At 40.9% G+C, this 20,290-nt stretch overlaps 1 protein-coding gene across 1 annotated transcript in view; it reads right to left on the reverse strand.

Moving 5' to 3' along the window:
- CDH4 (cadherin 4) overlaps window positions 1-20,290 on the reverse strand; it is a 587,236-nt gene that overhangs the window by 25,815 nt on the left and 541,131 nt on the right. The window contains exons 9-12 of the mRNA XM_089513685.1: window positions 19,193-19,446; window positions 14,384-14,526; window positions 6,257-6,490; window positions 3,990-4,223 (exon numbers count right to left, since the gene is read on the reverse strand). Of these exons, the coding sequence (XP_089369811.1) occupies window positions 3,990-4,223; window positions 6,257-6,490; window positions 14,384-14,526; window positions 19,193-19,446 (865 nt within the window). The remainder of the gene's footprint in view (window positions 1-3,989; window positions 4,224-6,256; window positions 6,491-14,383; window positions 14,527-19,192; window positions 19,447-20,290) is intronic.

Raw genomic sequence — 20,290 nt, forward strand, 5'->3', positions numbered from 1 at the left:
TCTCCCCCTCCCCATCCCAGCAGCTGTGAAACTGTGAGAAGGTCCTCCGTTGCTCTTACCAGTGGGGAGGGAAGGGAGGAGATAGGTAATTCAGACGATGAAGAAACAACCGGTCTTGGCTGGGGTGGGGACAGAGAGAAACAAAGATGAAATACTCTGCTTTTCCTTTCCCCAGAAGTCCAGAGCAGCTCCATCTTCATTGTCTGAATTGCCTCCTTCCTCACAGAATCATAAAATAGATACCACAAGGGCCGTCCAATCCAGCACCCTGTTATGCAAGTATACACCATCATGCCATGCAAGAATACACAATTCTCATTCCATTCCTCACCAGTAAACTGCCAGAGAAATATTTTGAATGGAGCAAAAAGTGCTAGGGAATAGTTCCCTGTGCCCCACCTAAGCATAAATTATATGCATGTTTACTCAGGAGTAATTCTAATGCAAGTGTTTCCTTAGCTGGAAACCAGTGCTCAGTTCCTTGTAATACCTTCCTAGGCCTAACACTAAATAGTCTCTTGCATTGTCTATTTATTATTCACTGGACAGAAGAAGCTTGCAGGTTCAATAGAAAATCTAAATGAGAGGCATTCAACCTGCAGGTTCCTGATCCCTTCTGTATATCTTCACTACTGCTTCCAAGCTAAAAGATGGAAACGTATATACTCTCTATCAAACTTGTTCATGGGCTATCATTGCTTGAACTCTAAACAAACAAACAAACAAACAAACAAACAAACAAAGCAAGCTGCTCTGAACACACTTGAGAGAAAAGCAACAGAAAAATGAAGGGCATGTAATGGGAGAAAACAAAAGATTCCTCCATTCCCAAATACATGCAGAGTGAAAACAGACCTTAAAGCAACGATAAAGCTTTTTATTCATGTGAATATATAAAAAAATAGTTTGAGCTGTTTCTGCTATTGACACAAAGTAGCTGTAAAAGCGTTAATGGAACAGTTTTTCTATGAACATGACCAACCCCCCCTACACCAATTTTTTTTTTTAAAAGGGGGGCTATTATAATATAGTTTTCACACATCAGGCAGTTTGCTTGTTGTGAGAGGCAAGGGAGGAAAAAGGCTTGAATAGTCGACATAAATAGATGAGAGCTTTTTTTCTTTTAAAACCTATTTTAAAAGATTTAAATTTCCATTTTTTGGGGGTCAGAGATAAGAGTTACTTATGCTAGAATAGAGCTGAGGAAAAAGTGTTACAGAAAAATGGTACAATCTGAAAATAATTTTGTTTTGCTAGGGCAGCCAATTGACACAGGGAGGCTATAATTAGATGTCCTGCCCTCTTGTCCTCACTTGAGTGACTTTTTGTTGAGTAAAACTGCAGTAGCTCATGGAAAGAGAAAAGTAAGAGGTAAGCAAGCTCAGATCCCCCCCCCCCCTTTATTTGGACAGTTTATTGCAGTCTACATATCCAGAGAAATGCTCTCTGTTTTCTGTCCTGCGCTTGATGACACAATGCTGAAATCTGAAGGCAGACAAATCTTTTTGTTTTCTCTGTTGTTGTGTGCCTAGAAATCACCTCTGATTTGTGGTGAGCTGAGCCTAAGAGAAACGTATCATGAGGTTTACTTGGCAAGATTTGTTCAGAAGTGATTTGCCATTGCTTTCCTCTGAAGCCAAGAGATGATACTTTCCCAAGGTCACCTAGTGGGTTTCCATGACCAAAGAAGATCTGAATCCTAATCATCCAGAACCCTACACTTTGTGAGATATTTAGCTTTCTCTGTCAGTATTGCAACCACAACAAACTGCATATCCCAGGATTCCATACCACTGAGCCATGACAGTTAAAGTTGTGTCAAACTGCATTATTTTTGCACTGCAGATGTAGTCATAGTCCAACACTCAAACCACTACACTGTGCTGGCTCTTTCTTTTCTTAGCTGAAAGAAATCTGAGAGAGGTTTTGTCATTTATGCTGCATAGCAAAGGTGCACAATTTTTGGAGCTGCAACAGCCACAAGTTATTCTGGGGCAGGGTTTGAGGGTATATATGCATAACATCGCTTTAATCCCTTTTTCTCACTGGATAGGAGTGAAGACTCCCCCACCCAGTGTGAAAAGTACAACATTTTATCAGGGTTACTGAACTGGTATGGATGAAGAGAAGGCTCTTTATTCCTCCCACTAGAACCAGGTATTGGCATTGCCCCTAAATAGTGATTCTGCAACCCAGATGAAATCTTTCTTCAAACCTCAAATTTCAAGCAACCTAGTAAATTCAAACTTCAGTCAAGCATTTAGAAATACAGTTTGGAAATTCAAAGAAAAGAGGAAGGCGAGGTGTCCCAAGGAATGCAAAGACAATAAATATAAGAGTTCTAGGAGAGAATAATATTTCACATTACAGAATTATGGCTCTATGGTTTAACTGTTTGGTTCTGCTCTATGAAATCCTGGGATTTGCCTTTCTGTTCGTCTCCCTTCCTGCTTTCAAATCCAGCTCTTTCCTGATGGAATTACTGTAAGACTTCCTACCTAGAGCTCTGTTGGGGACTACCTTGGCAAAATAAATTACAAAATGTGGCTGGTAGTTGGAAGCCAAGGGCTTGGAGCACAGTTTTCCAAGCCTGTGTTTTCTGCATTGGTTGGCTGCTTGCTTTCATCTTGATTTAAAACGCTACAGCTGACTTTTTAATGTGCTGGGGCTAATTTTTGGATGGATGTGGACCAGCATAGCCTGAAGATTACATGCTCCCACATGAAACTCCTTAGTCTTTCAGAATCCAGTCTCTCTGTCAGATCCATATTATAGGATGCTAGGTAGATATGAAAGAACTTGCCTCCAAGAGACATTTTCTATGCTCCCCTCCTTTGTCATCTTCATAGAAAGTTGAATGTCTATATACCTATATACCTGCATCAACACAACATGGCTGTAAACAGAGGTATTCAAAACCGGACTTTTAAGGTACTCAAACTCCTATGACTGAATGGAGGAAACTATCAATTTTTGTGGGTTTTAATGTTTGATTTTTATGTACTATATAATGTTGTTACCTGCCTTGATCCTCAAAACGGAAGAGGTGGGATATAAATAAATAAATATTTCATTCATTCCATTTTTCTTTCTCCTGCATTCACATCATTTTAATAGCAAGATGATAATGATGACAACAAATCTTTATCTATACGCTGGTTTTCTTCCAAAATTGTGACACAAATGATATTTTTTTATCTGCAAATTGATGCAAAAACCAAACAAATGGAAATTAAGTTGTAATATTTTCCCACTTGTCTTCTGATGTTATTACATTGTGGATGCACTCCTCTGTGCATAATCGCTTACATGTGTCCCACCAGTAGGAGCAATATACCATATGAGGACATTGGGGAGGGCATGGGTTGGAATGCACAATCATAGTTATGCATACATAACCTTGGATAAGAGAGATTGAACCTGTACCATAAGAGGGCCCCTACAGTTGCTGTCAAATGTTGGAAGCAATTAGGGCTGTGGGGACCTTAGGAAGCTGATTTTGGGCAGTGATGATCCCAAGGTATGGAGCTTGTACCATGTGTCTCCTCCCCACATCAAAAGGTTACCCAGTACTGGCCTAGATATCTCAAACTTAATTTCTTTCTTCTTACTCTTCTCACACCATCTTTCACCTGCCTGTCTCCTGGATCTCTTTCACAATGTATGATTATACCATTTTTGTACTCCTTTATCTACCATGGTTGTATTCTGTGGAACCCTGGGGTTTGCAGTTTAATAAGGCAGTAATGTGGCTAAATTTTAAACACTTTACCAAAATACAAATCCAGGATTCTGAAGGACAGAGCCACAGAAATCCTGCAAGAAATGGTGGAAAAGACAAGTTTCTGACAGGATACGTACTATACATCATTGTGTTATTAATATTATGATTGTGTGTAACTGAATATTGTACTTCTTTGTGTGTAAATAGAATGACTTTAGTTTAGGAAATTTGCACAGATTCTGCTTAAGTGTAACATAACACTTACATAGTAAGATGATGATACATATCAAGATGGCAATGATTGCTCCAGTTCCCAGCCCGGCTGCAGCAACAGCTCCTATGGTGGTACAGTCTCCGTTCTCGTCACATGGACACACCTTGACCTTAATGATGGACATGTTAAACAAAGGAGGGTTTCCTGAATCTGTCACAATGATTGGAACATCATACACACCGGCTTCCAAGTATGTTATTCGTAAACTGAGTTGGGCATAGTCACCTGTGGAGAACAAAATGGAGATGATACTTAGGAAGATACTAAAAACATATTTGTATGGAGAACCCTGCCCCAAGACTATATAGTACTCACAGGCAAACCTGTGTGTAGAGCTAAGAGGGGTGAAACTATGTGAACTGTCTGCATATAGGTAGATATGTAGGTAGGTATTACGCTGCCTTTTCCCCAATATGGAGCCTTTACCTTAACCTGTCAAAGACACAATAACATTCAAGTCCAATTTTCTGTTTTGATTAACAATGATGCTTCTTAAAAATGAAGAATAGAAAGATACAGTATATGATAGGATAGATAAGTAGGTAGATAGTCCTTCCCCCACAATGGTAAGAAGTAGAATAATTTATGAAAATTTACACTAATCTGCACATTTCCTGCAGTTTACTGAATCCAGTTTGCAGTCCTGTTTGTACCTTTGTCTGTGGGTCTTTCTTTCACACATGCAAATGATAGAAGTCAGCAGGGTTAATGATGCAGGATGTAAATATTCAACTATTTCATCCTTGCATGTGAGCAGGAATAATTTCCACATTTTTTCTCCCTGCTGAGGGAGCAACTGTATTTTGGGATGAAAAAGCATGAGAGGGTGGGGTTGTGTGTGCGAAAACCATGTTCTTAGTACAAAAACACTGGCTGGCATCCTATGCAGCAGTTACTGTATTGTAAGTGGGATTTATGATATCCTACCAGCTGAAGATTCACATTTATGGTCATGAATAACTGAAGACGACCCCAAAAATGTACCTTCACAGTCTGGCAGTGCTGAGAAATAACATCCACAGCACACTCTTGGTTGTGGACTGCATTGTAACAAGTAGTTGTAGCAAGATCCCAAAAAGTTTTCGAGCTGCCTGTTCTCAAGGTACTCTGTGACTGGAGGAATGCTGTGGATGTCATTTCCCAGCACTCTAGTCTCCAGCACTCCAGAAATGCTTCGGCTGGAGCTCTGCCAGGCTGTGAAGGTAGGTTGGGGGACATCATCAGTAGTAACTAGATGGCAAAGCTTCATAATTGTAGTTACAATGATGATGTGGGATCTTGACCAAAGTATCAAGATAGTCTGGCTAGTATAGTCCCAAACAGTAACATTTCTAAGTTAATTGTTTTTAAATGTCACGCAACACAACCTTGATGTTTTTGTACAGTTTTTAATCTATACTGGTTTAATCATCTGTACTGTACTGGTTTAATAATTTGTTAATTTCCTTGACCCTAACACATTGACCCAAAGGCAATTGTTAATCCCTATAATTTGTTCCTATGGGGTTAGAATTCAGAGACATAGCCATGTTAGTTTAAGGAAGCAGACCAAGTCTACGAACGTTTATGCTACTACTTCTTTTACACACTTAGTCTGAAAGGCTACAAGATTTCTTTGCATACTGATATTCCAAACTAACATGGCTATACCTCTGAATTTTATTTCCAAGCTCTGTAAATTTTCTTGGAGGGTTAGCCTCCTGGCTAGGTGGCTCCATTGGTAAGACATCATCAACTGGGGTAGATTTCAATTGTCCCTCTTGTTCCAATGAACCAGCAGGTATCTTTCAACTTTCTCAACCTTAAACTTGCCCTGTTAAAATGGAAAAGGCGGGTGACTTTTATGCAATTAAAGCCAGAGGAATGATCATTGATCCTGATTGTAACTCATGACAATAAAAATGGAGCATAAGGAAGACTGATAATAGCTTTTCCTCCTGGGCTATTACAGATGATTTATCCCTAGTTCAGTCCCGATAACTGTGTGTAATTATGAACCGCATGAAAACCTAGAGGGTGGGGAAGATGAGCACCCGTGAAAGCTCTGAAGAGTTCTGCTCAAGGCCCAATCCATGCGATTCCTCATTAACTATCTTGCCTATAAATGTCAGGCAGTATGTGGGTTAAAAAAAGAAAAGGAAAAGAAAACCAAAGAGTGGGAAAAAGAAAGGAGTTCAGAAGTTTGAAGGCTGATCCCCTCTGGTGCTTGTGAATACTCCAAGTTATAAACACTGCCAGAGGTTGCCTGCCCAGTTTACCATTTAGCCGTGTAATGGTCCAGTTCTTCCTAATGGCAGATGGCACACTTGGCAGCTCAAAGACAAAGGGCCCAACGTTTGGATCAATGTCAGCATCGGCGGCTGTGATGTTGATGACATTCAGGTTTGGCTTTTCACAGATCTGTGCGTCCTTTGGCTGAAGTTCAGGAGCATTATCATTGATGTCAATTAGATAGATCTGGAGTGTGCCAGTGCCACTGGCTGGAGGGATACCTAGATGAGAGAGAGAATTATTTCTGTGAGTAATGATTAAGGCTGGCATTGGATATCATAGGCAGAGGAGCCTTCCATGCCCTTTCCAATGTCCATTAAGCAATAAAGAATAAAGAGAAGGTCAACTACAGTGATGAAGCCTGGAGGTCATGGTCCTTATGAGAAAAGGCTAAAGCATTTTGCACCCCCACTTTAAAGCCTAGCGCAAATAGAACCATGAGGTGATAATTATAGAGTTTGTGAAAACCATGAGCCACATGGTGAAAACAATTTATAGAGACATTGTTTTTGGGATCCTCCTAACCTTGGCGAAATTACTTTTCTGGACTATACCACCAGAAGACTGTTGGTAAATTCACATCAGATAGAATAAAATACTTTCACAGCTTCTCGTTTCTGGAAATTACTATCCTAAGAAGCCAAAAGAAGATTCTAGGGTGATTCTAGAGTCTAGAAGAATAGACCACCTCTGGGAGGGGTGAACTCTCTTTCTCTGCAGGTCTTGAAACAGAGGTTGGATGGGCATCTTTCAGGAGTGGTGTAGGACTGGTCTAATGCAACCAGCACAGTTCTTTTATTCCCAGGTGAGAGTAATAGAGGAATTCCAGTGACAACTAACAAGCTACAACTTTCCCTCCTTCACAGTGCTGGAATTATGGGAGGCATCAAACAGCTCCCTGGCAGGTAAATATTCAAGGTTCAAAAGCATCCTTCAAGACCAGACACATCGACAGCCCTATCATTGGTCTTTCTTCACAACAGGGAGCCCTGTGAGATCAATGGCTAAGCCTCTGGAGTAAGGGTCAGCTGCGAATAAGTTGTCAGAGCAGCCTCTTGGCTTTGAGCTTGACTTTTATAAAGGTTAAAAGCCATCACTGTCCTGTGTAATCTTTTGCCAGAATCCTATCTAGTTGCTTCAACTCTGCAGACCTGCATGCTTCAGTAACTTCCCTCTACCTGGAGACGGGTGGGGAGGGGGGGGGAGAGTGCCAGTTTTCTTTCAAATTGTTCAATATTCTTAGTTCCCTCTATCTTCCTTCCCCAGTGAACTGCAGATAGTTTTGTTCCAGGTCTCTACGCTTTCCGTTTCCTTCAACAGTCCTGCTTGAGTAGGTTTTTAAACCTTGTATTCTCAATTCTTTGTTGCGTTTTTCCTTTTAAATGTATGAAATGGAAAGAAAGAGAAAAAGGGAGATGGAGAGAAAGACCACAAAACCTACACTGATTCTTCCTGACTGTTTTTTTTTAATGCTTTCTGCCTTGCATTCCTTGTTTGTTTTTGCTGACTGAGGAGTCTCAGAATCCCCGATCAAGCCTTCTCAATCCTTTTCTCATGATTGTTACGTTAACACTCACAACCTCAAGGTCTGAAAGTGAAGAAATGTTTGTTTCAGCTTACTGGCTGAGGACAGACGTTCCTCTAGTCTCTCTGCTTTATCAGCTATTGTGTTAGCTACACTGCACAGCCAAGCCCACAGGATTAACTGCATCGGTCACCAAGCACTCTCAGTAGTTGTATGTGGGAAAGTACATTTTTGGACTATATCTCTCAGAATCCCTCAGCTAGCACGCCTGTTGTCTCAGGGGAAGCATATCCAGAATAGTGAGTTTTATTTTCATAGAATCATAGAATTGTAGAGTTGGAAGAGACCACAAGGGCCATCCAGTCCAACCCCCTGCCATGCAGGAAATCTCAATCAAAGCATCCCTGACAGATGGCCACCCAGCCTCTGTTTAAACACCTCCCAAGAAGGAGACTCCACCACTCTCTGAGGGAATGTGTTCCACTGTCGAACAGCCCTTACTGTCAGGAAGTTCCTCCTAATGTTGAGGTGGAATCTCTTTTCCTGTAGCTTGCATCCATTGCTCCAGGACCTAGTCTCTGGAGCAGCAGAAAACAAGCTTGCTCCCTCCTGAATATGACATCCCTTCAAGTATTTAAACAGGGCTATCATATCACCTCTTAACCTTCTCTTCTGCAGACTAAACATCCCCAGCTCCATCATAGGACATGGTTTCCAGACCCTTCACCATTTTAGTCACCCTTCTTTGGAAAAGCCCCAGTTTCTCAATGTCCTTTTTGAATTGTGGTGCCCAGAACTGGACACAATATTCCAGGTGGGGCCTGACCAAAGCAGAATATTACTTCTCTTGATCCAGTGGTTCCGTTCCTATCTTTCAGGCAGATTCCAGATGGTGATGCTGGGGGCCAGCTGTTCTCGTAAAAGAGAACTGACATCTGGCATCCCTCAGGGCGCCATTCTGTCCCCCATGCTTTTTAACATTTACACGAAGCTGCTGGGAGAGACCATCCAAAGACATGGGGCGTGATGTTTTCAATATGCCGATGACACCCAAATTCACTTCTCTATGTCTCCGACTGCTGCAGTGACTAAGGATGACATCTCTCCTCTGAATGCCTGCCTTGAGTCAGTAATGGGCTGGATGAGGGAAAACAAACTCAAGCTGAATCCAGAGAAAACGGAGGTGCTCATGATAGGTGCCCCTGGTCTGGGGAAGGAAACTTCCCAACCCATCCTTGATGGGGTCACACTTCCCCTGAAGAATGAAGTTAGCAGTTTGGGAGTGCTCCTGGACTCATCTCTACAGTTGTCATCTCAGGTGGAGGGGATAGCCAGGAGTACATAATATGCCAACTGCATCCCTACCTGGCTCAGGGGGACCTTGAAACTAGTACATGCACTGGTAACCTCTCGTTTAGATTTCTGTAATGCGCTCTACATGGGGCTACCTTTGTAGTTCGGAAGCTCCAACTGATTCAGAATGCTGCAGCCAGACTGATCTCTAGTACACCGAGATCACAGCACATTACACCGGTGGTGAAATCTCTACATTGGCTGCCGATTAGCTTTCGGGTGCAATACAAAGTGTCGGTTATTACCTATAAAGCCCTACATGGCCTGGGCCCAAGTTACTTAAGGGAATGCCTCTCCCTACATAATCCACTCCGCACTCTCAGGACATCTGTATTGCAATTTTTATCCTGTATTTTGTATTTGATATTGCAATTTTTACCTGTATACCGCTATGATCAACACAGAATAGCGGTTTATAAATAAAACTTATTATTATTATTATTATTATTATTATTATCTGGCACAAAAATATTAGAACAACCCAAAACCCGGTTGAAAACCACCTCTTGTAAAACGTTTTCTGCGATGCCCCCTAGACTTTGGAACAACTTACCAGAAGAGATCCATCTTATACCTTCTTTGGAAGCCTTCAAAAGGGCATTGAAGACGGATCTCTTCCAGTGGGCCTATCCAACGGATCTCCTCTAATCTGATTTTGAACGTCTGAATATGATGGCTCGATTCTTACAACTGCGAGCAATACTGTAACAACTCTTTCTTTTTATTTCTGATTGATGTATTTTGTATTATCTATGTATTTTATGATGTTTTTACTGCTGTAATCCCACTTCGATCCAAAGGGAGAAGCGGGAGATATAAATAAAATTTATTATTATTATTATTATTATTATTATCAGACACTATACTTCTATTGATGCAGCCTAAAATTGCATTGGCCTTTTTAGCTGCCGCATCACACTGTTGACTCATATTCAACTTGTGGTCTACTTGGACTCCAAGATCCCTTTCACATGTAGTCTCGTTCAGCCAGGTGTACCCCATCCTATATCTGTGCCCTGCATTTTTCCGCCTTAAGTCCAGTACCTTACATTTCTCCATGCTGAATTTCATTTTGTTAGCTTTGGCCCAGCTTTCTAGTCTATTCAGGTCATTTTGAATTTTGATGCTGTGCTCTGGAGTATTAGCTATTCCTCCTAATGTGGTGTCATCTGCAAATTTGATAAATATGCCCCCCAATTCTGTCATCCAAGTAATTGATAAAGATGTTGAATAGCACTGGGCCCAGGACAGAGCCCTGTGGGACTCCACTGGTCACTTCTCCCCAGGATGAAAAGGAGCCATTGTTGAGCACCCTTTGGGTTTGGCTGGTCAACCAATTACAAATCCATGTCTAGCCCACATTTCACTAGCTTGTTTGCAAGAATGTCATGGGAAACCTTGTGAAAGGCCTTACTGAAATCAAGATATACTATATCCACAGCATTTCCTTCACCTACAAAGCTGGTAACTTTATCAAAGAAAGAGATAAGATTTGTCTGGCATGACTTGTTTCTCTGAAACCCATGTTGCTTCTTTGCCAGATTTTTTTTTTGTTAACAGATAGTTTTTGACACATTTCAGCATCCCCACACCTTACAAGCCAATAATATTATGACACAACACTCAGCATGAGCCTGTTGTGACTCCTTTAGCATCTGGTTAGATATCATGGCTGGCATCATGTTGATTAATCCCAACTAAGGTAGACCTATTCAATCAATTGTTGAATGGCAAGTTGGCATATAAGTAAATCTCACAACTGAATATATCTACTCTAGTTGGGATTAACAACAGGATTTAGGCCCGTATTTCCAACTCACAAATATTTCCTACTCATAATTCTGGATTCAGAAATGGATATAACTTAAAGTAGGTCCATTAACATCAATGTGACTGAAGCTAATAATGACAAAGGCTGCATCTACACTGCAGAATTAATGTAGTCTGTCAATGCTTTAACTGCCATGGCTCAATTCTATGGAATTCTGGGATTTGTAGTTTTGTGAGATATTTAACTTTCTCTGTAATAGAGCTCTGGTGCCACAACAAACTACAAACCCCAGGATTTTATCAGAGGGAGACATGACAATTAAAGCAGTGTCAAACTGCATAAATTCTGCACTGTGATAATAGCCTAATTGAAGATGCACTAATTTTGATGGGTCTACTATAACTATACCTAAATTTTGATCTAAACCTCCTTATAATCAGTTATGATATCAAGATCTTACAGTGACTGTTATGAGGAGCCTTCGCAGTGCTGTTTTCCCACACTGCTGTCATTCATTTTAATCTATCACGGTGGGTTGATCATTACAGAATTCAGTGGTATTTTGCAGCAGGAGAAGGCTGACATTCCTTCAGTTGGCAGTCTTTTTGGGTCTGTACCAGATCTAGCTGTCACATTGACTTGAACCAAATTACTTCTCCAGGTCTTCCTCTCTGATCAATGAATACAAAATTCACCCATATTGTTCTTCTTGGTTGACAGTATGTCACTAATCGTACAGGTTTGGACAAAGAAACTGTTTACTTATGTAGTTATCTACATCATAACTACTGAAATACATATGCTATCTTAATAAATAAACCAATTATTATGAGTAATTCAAGTTGTAGAAGAGCAACTGCTTATCATGAATATCCAGTAAAAATATTCCACCAGTATTGCATGGTTAGTTCTGAAAGCTTGCCACTTTCTGTAACTGTAGCATACCTTAGTTCTAGGTTGAAGCCTAGATTGCAATGAAATCATGTCATCAGAAGTTAGTTTCCCTTTTGTGATTAAGCCTTCCAATTCTTTCTAGTTTAATTAAAGATCAATACTGCAAGTTGGAAAGGCTTCCTTACACTTGATTCTACATCTTTCAAGGGCTGAAACTTTACATATTATATTACATGAATTCACTAGAGTAATGCTACATCTAATCCTTTTAGGGGATGCAAAATCTACTGAAGAAGTTCCCACGTATATTTTAAGGCACATTGTCACAATACATGTGGAATCTTATCCAGTGTCATAAACTCCAGGATCATTTTGGGCTAGATACCATCCTTCACAAACCATCACACTCTGACTTACATTGCATGCTTCTCTAAACCACATTAAAGAGGAATGGATCCTATATCCATCTTTCTATTTACCACAATGTCTTTCTAATCCTGGGATTTAAGGAATATTGTTAAACCAGTAACAGTTTTAATTTATGCATATATAAATTGCACATTTTCTGTAAAAATTAGTTTGCACATGACTATCAATAACATAGGCGGGATACAGACTGCCGCTTTGCGGTGGTCTCCCGCCGGCGCCATTTGCTCCACGCGGGAGCTGCAGCAGCCAAACCGCGCGGCTCCCGCGCGGAGCAAAAAAGAAGCTCCATTTCGGAGCTTCTTTTTGCGGCGCCTTTATGATGTCGCGAGGCGCTGCTGGCGCATTCGCAATGTCATAGGCACCGCGACACGTCTGGATGCTATGCGTCCAATACGTAAACATGGTGGCCCCCATGTGGAAGGGGCGCTGCCATGTTGTACGTCTTCTATACGTACTAGGGTTAGGGGGGTGCAGAAGCACCGCCCCTTCCTAACCCTAGTACGTATAGAAGACGTACTATATGGCGGTTTGTATCCCGCCATAGTTTTCTAGAATCTTTACAATTTTACCCCTTTTATTTGTATTTGTATCTTCGTCTTAGTAAAAGGGTAGAAAGTACCTTCTTTTTGTACCATTTAACTGGCTGTCTCATAGGGATGTAATTCTTTATTAAGAATCTTCTTGAAGGAAGCAATGAGTAATTTTAGCAATTTTGTTCTTACTGTGAAAAAGGTCTAATCTGCACAGCAAAATTAATGCAGTCTGACACTGCTATAACTGTCATGGCTCCATTCCATGGAATCCTGGGATTTGTAGTTTGTTGTGGCACCAGAGCTCTTTGGCAAAGAAGGCTAAATATCTTCAATGCCTTTAAAAAGTCCTTAAAAATTTAAATGGTTTTAATCGTATACATTGTTTTATTATTTTTAAGTAACGTGCATGTGCACACACACCCAATGTTTTTATATAGTTTTAAATCTGTACTGATTTAATAATTTGTAAATTGTTTTGAATCCATCTTAACATATTGACCCCAAGCAAATTGTTAATTCCTATAATTTTTCCTATAGGGTGTTTTATAATAATAAATAATAAACTTTTTATTTATATGCCGCCCTTCCTCCGATCAGGGCGGCTTACAACACTTTAAAATGCAACAAATTAAAATACACATTAAATAAAATACACATAAACCAACAGTAAAAAAGCCCCATAGCCCAACCTCTTGGCCACGAAAGAGGAGGGAGGCCCACAGGATATTTATTCGGGGAATGCCTGTTGGAATAGGAAGGTTTTAAGATCCTTCCTAAATTGGGCCAGGGTAGTAGACGAGCGGAGCTCTGTGGGCAGCGCATTCCAAAGGGCTGGGGCAGCTATGGAGAACGTCCTCCGAGAAGTGGAGGCTAACCTAGCCCCAGGCACCTTCATTATGTGTATGTTAGTGTACATGCACACTTTTGCTTGTTTTAATTATAAGGTGCTCTGAATCTTCTTTTAGAAAAATATGTCTAAAATGTAAATGCATCATCATCACTGTCACCATCAAAACTGTCAACTTTTCTTAGTCTCTTATGAACTTGCCTATTTGGTGGACCTTGCAGTTTTACAGGGGTGAAAAATAGATCACTCACACACCTAAGATCTGCCCACTCCTGAAGTAAAAAGGTTTGCTTGATACCTCTGTTCTCTGTGTTGACAGTTTTGTTGTAATCCCTTCTCTTTCACTTCCAGATTCTCTCTGGTTTCCTGATGAAACATCTCACTTTCTATGCTTAGTAGTAGCTTCTGGGCTGCAATAAAACTTAGAAACAGATAGCAGACCACCTCTTTTTCCTGACCCATCCTTCTGCATTTTCCATTCTCCACTCACCCACATATGGCAAGACTCTTCACATTTCCAGTCTCTTTCCCACTTGCCCCAGTTTCCCCTTCATCGTAGCTTGTGAATATTTCACACATTTAATTTACTCTGGCAACGTCCCACCGCAGTTTCATGGAGGTTTTTCTTTCTTTCTTTTTTTTAAACTAGTAAACCTGGGAAAAAACCTAACTTATACTGACAACTCTGTCAGGGCATCATTCCTGTTAATGCATCACATTACGGTATTATTGAAGCATGAACGATGTGGAACTTGGTCCTACCGTTGTCAGCTGCCAGGAACGTGGCCTCGTAGACATTGTTCTTAATATAGGCTGACTCACGATCAAGGATGGCAGCAGTGGTGATCTGACCATTTGTGGCATTAATGTTCAGCCAGTTTGCAGGATCTGACAGCTTAGAGTATCTGCAGACAGCAAGGATAAATACATGGCAGTCTCTTCCAATGACACATACTTAATGTGGCTTGAAAATAAGGTTGGGTTAGCATGTTGGCATTCTTGATTTTCAGACTCCTGGCCCTTTAGGGGTAGAGAAAGTATGCCCCACTGGCAACATGTGGCTTCAATCCATTTTCTGAGCTCCCCCAGCTTATCAGGACATCCCCAACTTTCAGAATGTCTCAAATTATTTTTGGACAAAAACATCACTGTAAAATCACACACACACACACACACACACACACACACACACCACCACACTGAAATGTGACAGTTTTTTTCTAAGAAAATGGAGAAGAATTACAATATCTAAAAAGCACTGAAGTAAAGTTAAATCAAAACTAGAAATGATGAAAATTAAGGTAAATCAAAACTATTGCAGCTTGCTGATGGGATATGGGACTGAAGGTTACAGAAAGAATGTGGTTACAGCAAATGCAAGAGTTCCAGGTGTGAATGATTTTCAGTGTTTAACTTTCTGCAATGATAGAAATTTGAAGTCTGGAAGAAAATTTCATTGAGAGGCAGAATTCTTATTTGGGGAAGCAATGCCTTCATTTTGCCATCCTCCAGCTAGAACACTGCTCAGGAGGTCAATGAAGTAGTCTCCCATTGAGCTCTGAGCAAAAAAATGAAGTGCTGCTTTCTAATGACCAGCAACAGTTCTCCAGGGTTGCGGATAGGAGTCTTTCTCACCCACACCTGAAGGCACTGAATGTAAGTGCTCTGCTACTGAACTAAGGCTCTTCTTCAAACATTTGAGTCACCAAGCTGAATGCACAACTAGGAAATATATAACTTTTTTTAGACTACATCTTCTAGAATCTGCCATCTAGCATGGCCAATACTTTTCTGACTTGCATTTTCCCCATTTTAGCTGACTGCAACTGGCTAATGCTGTACTGTAAACCTGTTCCATTTTGACTCTTCCCTTAGAATACAAAGAAACAGTATGATCAAGTATTTTGTAGCAGGACATAACATACGGCTGTTGGGCTACATTAAGCTTGGTAGGCAACAAATTGTGAACATATGGCACTGAGTTATGCTGGCACGAAGATGATCTTATTCCTGAGCCTCCTAGCCATTCTCTTCTGCTTGAGAACAGCACTAGATGCACCACACAGTCTTGTCCTGATCTTCTAGACTGTGTATCTTTCATACTACAGAATTAGAGTAGTTTAATACCATTTTAATTGCCATGGCTGCATGCTATAAATGCCTGGTATATGTAGTTTGGTGAGCATGAGTGCTGTCTGGCAGAGAACTCTAAAGTATGTTGTTGTGAACTGCCCTCGAATTGACCTCAATTCATGGTGACCCTGTGTATGAGACATCTCCAAGTCCTCCTATCATCCATAGCCCTTCTTAGGTCTTGCAGATTTAGCCCCATGACCTCTTCAATTGGGTCTATCCATCTGGCCTGTGGTCTTCTTCTCTTTCTATTTGCCTTCTATCTTTCCTAGCATTATTGTCTTTTCTCAGGACACTACAAGTCCCAAGACTCCAAAGGCTGTAGCCAAATGGTTCCAAAGTACTACTACTGTGCAATTTAAAAGAGATTCTAGTCTACAGCTCTCAGGCATGGTGGAGGATGCTGTCCCATCATCAGTGTTGAAATAAGGTTTGACAGCCAGTCCAGCCAGCTTCTCTGTATTGAATGGGGAAGGGGGCAACTTCTTTTCTTTTGTCTGGGATGGCAAAATCTCTTGGACTGGCCTGAGTAGAAACAACATGCTAGCAGGGCAAACTGACCATGTTAAGTGGTGCTGTTCTGCTCAATCAACTTTCTACTTGTATACACTATACTCCCAACACAGTAGACATTTGCATTATATTCAGATGTAAATCAGGGCACGAGTGGGCAACTTTAATGGATCTGGGAGTCATTTGAGGGTCACACACCTTCACACTGCCATGGATCAATGACATTTCTTAGTGTCTCTATTTACACTTGCCAGCAAGGTCTGCAGGGAGCTTGCAGTCTGTTTTTAGAAGAGAACCATACTTTCTAGAGGGCTCCAACAGCATAATTCCCTCACCCTCTATACTGAAATTGGCAGAAGGTCTGTAGGAATCACAAAAATGACCATCCAGTGCTTGCTGTTGTACTACAGGAGGCATCACATGGTTATTATGACAGAAGGGACAAGGTAATTGTATGTACAGGCAACTATTCATTTCCATATCAGTGGGGCAATGAATATGCTCTAGGGTGTAATTTTTTTTACAGGAGTTAGCCAAGATGCTGAATCTTGTCCCCAAATAGGTTCAGCAGTTTAGATAGCTCCTTTAAACTTTGGACTAAAGCCCAGAGTGGATTCAACACTCCACTGACATACAAGCTCCCAACCACTGATTCTAGCAAAAAAGCTTCTAGATCAAAGAATAATTGTTGGAAGGAGAACACCACCCTGTCCTTCTCCTCTTGAATAGATCAAGCTAAATGACTTCCTTTCTACCCTACATTCCAAACAGACTGCATCTGACTGGCAACCTGTTTTCCACCTCCACTCCTCAATGCTGTTCCAAGTGCATGAGGCAAAGAAGCAGTTCAAAGACTCGGAAGTTTCAAAATGAAACAACTAAGAAAAATGGCCTTGTTAGCTGAGATGTTCCCTCTGTCCTTAAAGGTTTCACTGCCTGTCCAAAGCCAACAAGCAGAGGCAGTGAGTAACCACCGTCATTTTCGGCTCAAGACAGCTCCATCCCAGGTGAAATATCTCAACCCTCTAATGATTATAAAATGTCACAAGTGATGTAAGTTTAATTGGCCCCAGCTCTTGTTCCACTATGTGCCCTCCTGCTATGCCAAATATATCTAACATTTGCAATAAAGAAGCAGACAGATAACCAGTGAGGCCAGGAAGATGGGTGGGGGAGGATAGTTAGAAATTCCCTCTTAAGATGAAAATAAGAATGATCTGTGCTTGGATTGAATGGGATATAAGCTTAGCAGCCACACAAATTTAGGATCATGTGGAATGCCATCTCTGGAGGAGACACAGGCTGGCATACTGCTGATAAATTACAATGGCATAAGCCTCACTTATGTCATTGTAGTTCATTTTTACATCGTTACATATTGCTCAGAAGTCTCTCCTGAGCATACAGTGACCATAAGTCCCCTCAAATCTGCTCCCCAACACTTGAGTTGTGATGAGTAGGAATATGTCCAGCTCTTTTCCTAGAAGTACTGCATGTTACATCTGGAAGTAGAGAGGTGAATTTCCCCCTGTGGAGGCCACTATGGGATCAGAGGCGTGTGTGGTCCACTAAGGTCTAGGTCTCTACGTCTTAGTGGGAGGGCAAAAATGTCCCCTCAATCTTCATGTGTTGCATATCTATATTAGTCCTAGAGTCAACTCCGGGAGCTTGGTGGTTCAAGGTATTGGTAATGTTCTGGTTGTTCTAGTTTATGCTGCTGTTGCCTCTATTTATATCTCATCTTCCTTGCCTAAACCAGGCAGCAAGTAAATAAACATTATATGGTTAAAGCATGGTTAAAGCAGAATCTAGGGGCATCCCTACCAGTCATGCCTGGGAAGGTGGTGGCATTGACCGAAGGGCCTCTACTGAAGATTTTAGAAGCCTAAGTAATGGGGCAATGCAGTAATGTGTATCATAACCAGCACTTTGAATTGTAGCTGGAAACAGACAAGCAGCCAGTGGAGTTCTTGCAGTGAGGGGAAATTATTATATGGTTCCTGTAACCAGCATCAGTTAACAAATCTGGCTGTTACATTGAATTGGCTGAAATAGCTCCACTCTGGGAGGAACAAATACCTTGATTTAATTCATAATGTGTATATATGAGACAAATGCTTGTTTAGAACTATATACAACAATACAACTCTAGAGTCCAAGCAATCAGCCTTTATGCTATACCTTTTACTGTACACCACATGTGCCCTCAATAGGTAGTAACATATTTCTGGCTTGGCCATCTGTATAGACAACACTTTTACATTAAATCCCCACTAATGAAACTGTGAGTCACAAAACCAGACCTACTGCCACATGATGCATGGCATGTTCTTCATTTTCCACAGAGGCAAGGGCAAATATTAAATAGGGAGCACTTCCCTCAGGAGATAGGAATCAAATTCTAACATTGGGGTTTGGTAGTGCTGATTGTGGTAGATAGCACTGTGCATTTATGTGTCGATTGTGCCATGTGGCTTATTTTGAATGCCAAAGGGTATATCCACATTGAAAAAAATATAGTGATTTGATACCACTTTAACTGTCATGGTTCTATGCTCCATTGCAGAGAATTCTGAGTACTTCTTAACAAACTGCAAAATTAGAAGGTTCCATAGGATGACATTGTGGCAATAAAAGTAGTATCAAAGTGCTGTAATTTTTCTAGTGAGGATACACCCAAAATTGCAGCTGAACAAAATGTATATCTACAGGCACACCAGCACACCACATATGTAACAACACTGTACAAACATTTAATTTCCATACAGTAGTAGTAGTAGTAAAATTTATCTGGTCGTTGACCAGTATAAAATAAATACAGATATTGTACAACCACTTGCATAGGAGAGCTTACACACGCACAAGACATCAACAGGATTCTAGTCTTACTTAGATAAGAGCATCATTTTTTACTTCTCATCTCACCTTATAGCCTGCTGCATGAAGCGGTCAGGATCCACTGCTGAAAAGGTCATTAACGCTGTCCCAGTTGGTACTCCTTCCTCCAACCTGATGAGCTTGTGGTTTGTTGGGAAGTAGGGTGGCTCATTGACATCTGTGACTGAAATGGTGACCCCAGCTGTAGACTGGAAAGACATCTGGATCCCACTGGCTAGAGGAGCTTGGTTAGATACCATTACAGTCAGCATGAAAGCTCTGTTCATCTCATAGTCAACTTCCTAAAATCAAACAGATGCACAAAAGAGAAAGCAAATCTGTATATCTGGACAGTCACCACTCATTTGGGTACTGATTTGAGTGGCACCAGGCTTCTTTTTAAATGGAAAGGTATCGTAGACATCAATGCTGGGCCCAGTTGAGGACCTAGCAGCTGCTCTAAGACATTAGAAATGACAATAATGCTAGAAAAGGTAGAAGGTAATAGAAAGTGAGGAAGACTGCACATCAGATGGATCGACTCAATCAGGGAGGTCATAGGCCTGAATTTGCAGGACCTAAGCAGAGCAGTGGAGGACAGATGGTCTTAGATAGATCTCATCCACAAGGTCTCCATGAGTTGGGGCAACTCTAGGGCAGTTAACAACAACCAATGTTGGTCACTTGAACAGTAGCAAAAAGAACCTTTTGTAAGGCAGAAAGAGCGTATGGAAAGATGACTGGTGTTTAAATGCTAGTTACTATTTTTTCAAATGTATGGAAGTTGTTTGCTGTTATGAGCCATCAAGTCAGGTCTGGCCTATGATAATCCTATGAATAAAAGACCCCCCCCCTCAACAAAAACTGTTATTAACATCCCTGCTCAGGTCTTGCAAACTCAGGGCTGTGGCTTTCTGGATTAAATAATCCCACCTATAATGCAGTTTACTTTTTTCTTAATGCCTTCAGCTTTACTGAAGATTACTGGTGAGTGAATGGTAAAACAAAAACAGAACAAAACACCTAAACTAGTACATATGGTTTAGTGCATATGCACATTAATGGCTTTAGCATATAGATATATCACTACAGAGCAGGAGAAGCTGATATCTCCAGTGTTAGTGCAGTGGAGAATCTATTTTGGGT

Source organism: Sceloporus occidentalis, unplaced genomic scaffold (assembly GCF_023333645.1).
Source record: "Sceloporus occidentalis isolate IW3139 unplaced genomic scaffold, rSceOcc1.0.p SCAF_3, whole genome shotgun sequence".
Taxonomy (NCBI): Eukaryota; Metazoa; Chordata; class Lepidosauria; order Squamata; family Phrynosomatidae; genus Sceloporus; species Sceloporus occidentalis.